Source organism: Telmatherina bonti (assembly GCF_933228915.1).
Source record: "Telmatherina bonti genome assembly, chromosome: 17".
Taxonomy (NCBI): Eukaryota; Metazoa; Chordata; class Actinopteri; order Atheriniformes; family Telmatherinidae; genus Telmatherina; species Telmatherina bonti.
In genome coordinates, this window is record NC_136615.1 from 8,103,210 (window position 1) to 8,109,582 (window position 6,373).

General features: G+C 38.1%; 1 protein-coding gene across 1 annotated transcript; it reads right to left on the reverse strand.

The window, feature by feature from the left end:
* Nucleotides 1-257: 257 nt before the first annotated feature.
* On the reverse strand, nucleotides 258-6,028 carry mrps24 (mitochondrial ribosomal protein S24). Its single transcript, XM_079256806.1, has 4 exons — nucleotides 5,792-6,028; nucleotides 4,877-4,954; nucleotides 4,292-4,403; nucleotides 258-2,773 (listed from the first exon to the last, which is right to left on the reverse strand). Exons 1-4 carry the CDS (start codon nucleotides 5,831-5,833, stop codon nucleotides 2,490-2,492), a joined length of 516 nt encoding a protein of 171 aa, XP_079112932.1. The 5' UTR covers nucleotides 5,834-6,028; the 3' UTR covers nucleotides 258-2,489.
* Between the last annotated feature and the right edge of the window lie 345 nt (nucleotides 6,029-6,373).

The window sequence follows — 6,373 nt, forward strand, 5'->3', positions numbered from 1 at the left end:
ATTGTATCATCATCACTAGTGTGTCTTTATTTTAAGAACTTGTTTTATTTAAACTGATTAATATAAAGACCTCAGTCCAGGAATGAAAATGTTCAATATTCTGGTTACTTTTTTATTTTTATTGGGACTGAAGTGTATATATATATATATATATATATATATATATATATATGTATATGTATATGTTTACATACAATATATGTATGTTTTTTTTTTTACATTTGTAAATTGAAAAAAAAAAGAAAACAAAACAGGCAACAGTGATGGAAAAAAAAGTAGACGAGAAAAAAAACAAACAAGTAGACAAGAGAAAAAAAACAACTAAAAAAACCAACACCACCACAGATATTGTAAATTTGTTCAGCCTATGGGGAGTTTGTCTTATTTATAACTGGTAGCAAAATGTCCAAGAAGTCCTCGAGGTTATCTTGTGTGTCTTTCCAGAGGGAGTATCTTCAAAACCTCTGCATACCAGTCTTCAGTTTTAGTCTTTCTCGCCACATAAAGAAGAATTTCAGCCAGTTTAGTTTTATGTTTCTTCCTTGCATTTTCCACTTTTGCAGCAAGAATGCACTGAAAAGTTGAAAGCCCTACATTATATTCTAATATCGCACCCACTTCATTTTTAACATCCGTCCAATATTTCTTTATTTTCACACATATGTGCATATGTACCGATTTACTTGGACCCAGCCTGCTCCTCAGCAAAGGTGGAAAGTGGAGTCTGTGTAATATTTTAAACTGTTTCTTGGTCTGAGCTGCACCTCAGGATTTTAAGTGTATTTTCTATTAGTAAAGACCATTTCTCTTCTCTTATTTCCTCTCCTTGGTCAGTCTGCCTTTTAAGATGATCCGTGGTAAATGTAATGTTCGATAAGAATGTCTTATATATGTGAGAAATAATGTCTTTTTGGCTGATTGTCAGTAAGAACGCGCTCAAAGAAAGTCACATTTGGAGGCTGTATGGATTTGGGAACAATGTCGTATTTGTAAGTAAGAAAGAAGTGAGGAGCCTGTAAAGAGTATCTGACTCCAGTGATCCTCCTCTGTACAGCTGGTCTAAGCCCCTCTCATAGCAAAGTTTAAACACAGAGTCTCCACATGACGGAGTAAAGTCTGGATTACGAAAAGTGGGCTTTTTGATTTTAATAATGATAGAAATGACTGTTTTCAATTATCTGATATAGTTTCAGTTAATCAGTGGAGCCAAAATCAAAATCTAGAAATTGGATCATGGCTGAAACTGAGACATTGGTCAACATCAACTCACTGCTCATTTAGATACAGCAGATTGTCACCAAACTGGTTTACGTCCATATTTAGTGCCTACAAGTTTCAGCCAACAAAGTAAAATACTAAAAGCACCGTTCACTGTTGTAAAAGTGAATTTAAAAAGAAACATTAAGTTTATTAAATGACAAAAAAGATTAGAAAAAACATGAATATCTGTCTCTGAAAGTGACTAAATCTGACTTATTTATCATAAAAGCCGCTTCAAGCTACACTCAAAAAAATAATCATGGTAAAAATGTAGACTCTGTATTTTATTTACATGTAAATTTCCCATCCAATTTTAATACTTCCAATGAAAATATTCACATTTCTCACAATGTTTTAATTGCATTTAGTTTATGTGAATAAATTGCATAAGTCAATTTACATTTAATTAAGGTCAATGCAACATAAAAGCTAGATCTTATGTACATTTTTAGGGAAATATTTACATAAAGTTTATGCTTTCATATTGTTTTTTTTTTTTTTTTAAAGGTAAAGGAATATTTTAAGTAACCTATATTTAAACTATTACATAAAAGAGGTGTATTTGAACATTTCCCTTTACCATGATTTTTTTTTTTTTGAGTGTAGAAAGACCTGATTTCACCGCAGCCATCCCAACAAACCTTCAAGATAAATATATTTATAGCTTAGAAGATGTGACCTCTCCTACATTTAATCTGTTGGACACGACATAAGAACCAACCAACCTGCAGTCATGTTGTTCTTTTAATTTCTGTTACGCTCTTGTGCAAAGAAACCCGGATCTTAAAGTGTCACCAGCTCTGGACATACACAAGAGCACTGCATGAAGAGCAACAGTCATCAATGCACAGCTGGAATTTTACATAACTTTTATAGTATTCATCTCCATGTGCACGGCAGATGTATTAATACAGATACCTGCTTATGTACACCTGCAATGCAAAAAAAAACTATATTTCCTTTTTAAACTACAAAATGCAACTTAAAGTTTTGGCCTGATCACATTCTGGAGGTGTAAATAAAAAATGTGCATTTTAGAAACATTAGTCTGGTTTATCTGGATATTAACCTTCATCAGGCAACACCTGGTTAAACCCACAAGACAGTATTTTAACATAAATGTTACGTTTCAGATGCTTCCAGAACTTATTTTTATTCATTTCACTGAAGCTGAAAACCCTTTAGGAATAGTAGTATAACTATGTACACTTTGGCGCTGCGCCGCTCCATCAGAGGTACTTATACACAACCTTATCCTGCAGCGTCTGCACCTCTAACTTGACGGGACATTTGTAAAAGTGCGACAGCAGTGATTCTGAATATCCGATCAGGAAGTAAAACTTCTGCGGTCGCAGTTTCTGCAACATCAAAGCACACACAATGAGCTGGTTGCCGCGCCTTTTTATCACAATCTCATTGGCCAGGCAGCCATGGAAGGTCCCGAATATGAATCTACGGATGAAGACGTCCTCCACGGTGCGTTCTGCCGCCCCCTCTTCTCCTTTCAGGTTACCTGCGAGGAACACGGGCAGATGTCTGAGGGAACACAGCAGTTTCAGGGGTTTTCATGCAGGTAACATGTATAGAAGAGCCTGTGTGTGTGTGTGTGTGTGTGTGTGTGTGTGTGTGTGTGTGGCTGGTTCATTAAAAGCTTTAAGAGATTCTTAATGTAGTCACTGTTAAAATGAGTGGTTCCATTGGTGGTTTAACCTGCTGTGACGGGTCAGAACGTGTATTAAATCATTCAAACATAAAAACACGATCAGTTTTACTGTTTGCAGCAGTTTGTGAACTCCAGGTAGGACTTTATGATAAAATATTTATTTCTAAAGACATTTAGTGTCCGGTCCCTGTACGACAGGTGTCAGAGCTTGGTCCGCATTGCCGGCAGTAAGTCGGATCCGTTTCCGGTGAGGGTTGGACTCCGCCAAGGCTGCCCTTTATCACCGATTCTGTTCATAACTTATATGGACAGAATTTCTAGGCGCAGTCGAGGTGTTGAGGGGATCCGGCTTGGTGGCCTCAGGATTGGGTCCCTGCTTTTTGCAGATGACGTGGTCCTGTTGGCTTCATCTGGTCGTGATCTCCAGCTCTCACTTGAGCGATTCGCTGCCGAGTGTGAAGCGGCTGGGATGAGAATCAGCACCTCCAAATCTGAGACCATGATCTTCAGCCGGAATAGGGTGGATTGCCCTCTCCGGGTCGGGAGTCAGGTCCTGCCTCAAGTGGAGGAGTTAAAATATCTCGGGGTCTTGTTCACGAGTGAGGGAAGGATGGAGCGTGAGATCGACAGACGGATCGGTGCGGCGTCTGCAGTAATGCAGACTCTGCGCCGGTCTGTCGTGGTGAAGAAGGAGCTGAGCCAGAAGGCGAAGCTCTCGATTTACCAGTCGATCTACGTTCCTACCCTCACCTATGGTCATGAGCTGTGGGTCGTGACCGAAAGAACGAGATCTCGTATACAGGCGGCTGAAATGGGTTTCCTCCGCAGGGTGGCCGGGCTCTCCCTTAGAGATAGGGTGAGGAGCTCGGTCATCCAGGAGGAGAACAGAGTAGAGCCGCTGCTCCTTCGCATCGAGAGGAACCAGTTGAGGTGGCTCGGGCATCTGGTCAGGATGCCTCCTGGACCTCCCTGGTGAGGTGTTCCAGGCACGTCCCTCTGGGAGGAGACCCCGGGGAAGACCCAGGACACGCTGGAGGGATTATATCTCTCGGCTGGCCTGGGAACGCCTCGAGATCCCCCCCGCAGAGTTGGCAAATGTGGCTGGGGAGAGGGAAGTCTGGGCTTCCCTGCTTAGGCTGCTGCCCCCGCGACCCGACCCCGGATAAGCAGCAGAAGATGGATGGATATTTAGAGTCACATTTGTAGAAAAGTTAAAGATTTAAGGATCTCCTGACTCGCTATAAACAGCCTATCCATCTGATATTTTGCCATTTGTTAGTCTGGGAATGTTTCCCATCACTGCATACAAACGTGACAAGCCATAGACTGTTGAACATGTGAACTACAGTATTCAGTAACGATACCCACTGGTGTGCTGTGCCAGCCATCCTTTACGGTGGCCAATTTGATGAGGATGATGAGCTTCCTCGTAGGTCAGCGGTCTGTCTCCTTTACCCACTCGGACACGAGCAGCTCGATTCTGCAAGAGGGTAAAGAACAAACTTCTTTAATTATCTTGTTTTGGGAGCAGATCATGCAAAATGATTAAATGTAGTATTTATACCACTTAATCTGACATTTACATTCTCTATTCAAGTTTCACCACATGGATAAATCTAATTTCTTGTTAAACACTAACTTTACTCGCACAAAAACTACTGATATGCAGACCCACATACCACAGGAAGGTGTTTTAGAACAGCCTAAATACTTTACAAGATTTAATTCAGCATGTCTGGATCAAATTTACAAATAATAATGATAAAAATAAAAAAGAATTTCATTTTTAAAAAACTTGAGATGAAAGCTTCTGTCACAATGTCACTTGAGGAGTAGACTATTTATAGGTTAATACAGCGGAATCTCTTTCTCTTGAACCATCAGTGCCTTTTATATGACTGATGAAGGATAAAGACACCAATCACAATAAGACGTTTGGATCCCGGGTTCTACCTTGCAGCACGCTGAAGTGACATGGAGGCTTCTGCTTCCCAAAGAGCTGCATCGTGAGCTGGACTGGGCCAAGGCGCTCTGCAAAGAAAACAGAAGACCAAATGTTTTTACAGTCCAGAAGCCACAGTGCTTGTTAGAGCATAAATACTACATTGTATTCATTAATGTGCAGAAATGGACACATAAGAAGTTTTGTTTGTTATTCTTCTCTAAAAATGCTTCTATTGTCTTCTATTGTCTTGCAGTGGCACAATGGGCTCAAACATCCAGTCATTTAATCATCATTTTCCTTTCATTTTATACCATATTTGTACTTAACATTAATAGTGTTCATCATATGAAGGTGGATATTCTGAAATTAAACATGTTTTTGCGACGTCTTTTTAATAATTTACCCGGTTTCATTATATAGTTAAGTGTCATTTTTGAGTAATTTACCGATGTTTCTCCCCTTTCGAAACCCTTTTAAAATATCATTAAAGAAAACACTAAATTTAACTAATTAAAAATAATATCAAATATACTTTGAACAAATCTATTTGTGAATAAAATGGTTTTAGATGCAAAGAAAGCTTTAACAAATCAAAAGAAATTGTATCATTGGGGAATTAACAATGGATAGTACGAAGCATTTTTCAAAAACAGTACATTTATTCACGTAAAAAAAAAAGAGAGAAAACTTCAGATGATTAGTTTAAATGCAATATTCACAAAAACAACTCTTTTGTGGAATAAAATATTTGTGAAATGTGTGAATTTTATACGTAAAACTGCGGTTCACGCTCGCTTATAAATAAACACTATGGGACTTTTACCAGAATGTATGTAGTCAATTACATTTATATAACGTCAAAACAGTTTTACGAAACTTTATCAGACATTTTACTATTAAATAAGTTAAAATAGTTTCCTCACCAGCAGCCTCACAGTCCCCATGCAGCTCAAGGACGTAGCCATGTTCTCCTCAATATCTATATAACGCAGAAACCTGGATAGTCTTGGTGTGGTTTCTAATTTCTTTATTTAATTATTATATTGTAGAGACAAAAATATAAATTTAACCCTTCAGGAAAATTATCGCGAATATAGCTTTTACTCCAGAGAAAATGTTAGCTTTTCTTATGCCCGCAAACTGAAACCGGAACCAACATCTGCTCATTGTTTCTGTTGCTAGCGGACGTCTGGTGAGATGAACCAACCGGAAACAGAGAAAATAAAATAAATTGTAATCAAAATAATATCAAAAGACAAAAGTAATTCTTGCAACATTATTTATACACAAATGCAGATTTATTAAGGTGAAACCCAGATTTAACATATTTCATAATGAGCTCCTTTCCCATATCAAAGCCTTGAACATATTGAAAAGTAATTATGCTAAACAACTGTCAAGTTATTTACAAAGTATAATTTGCAACTTAAGCCCTAACAAATAATAATATATATTTTTTCTTTTTAGGTACATTTAAGTTTGTCTATATGTACTAGTTTAGCATT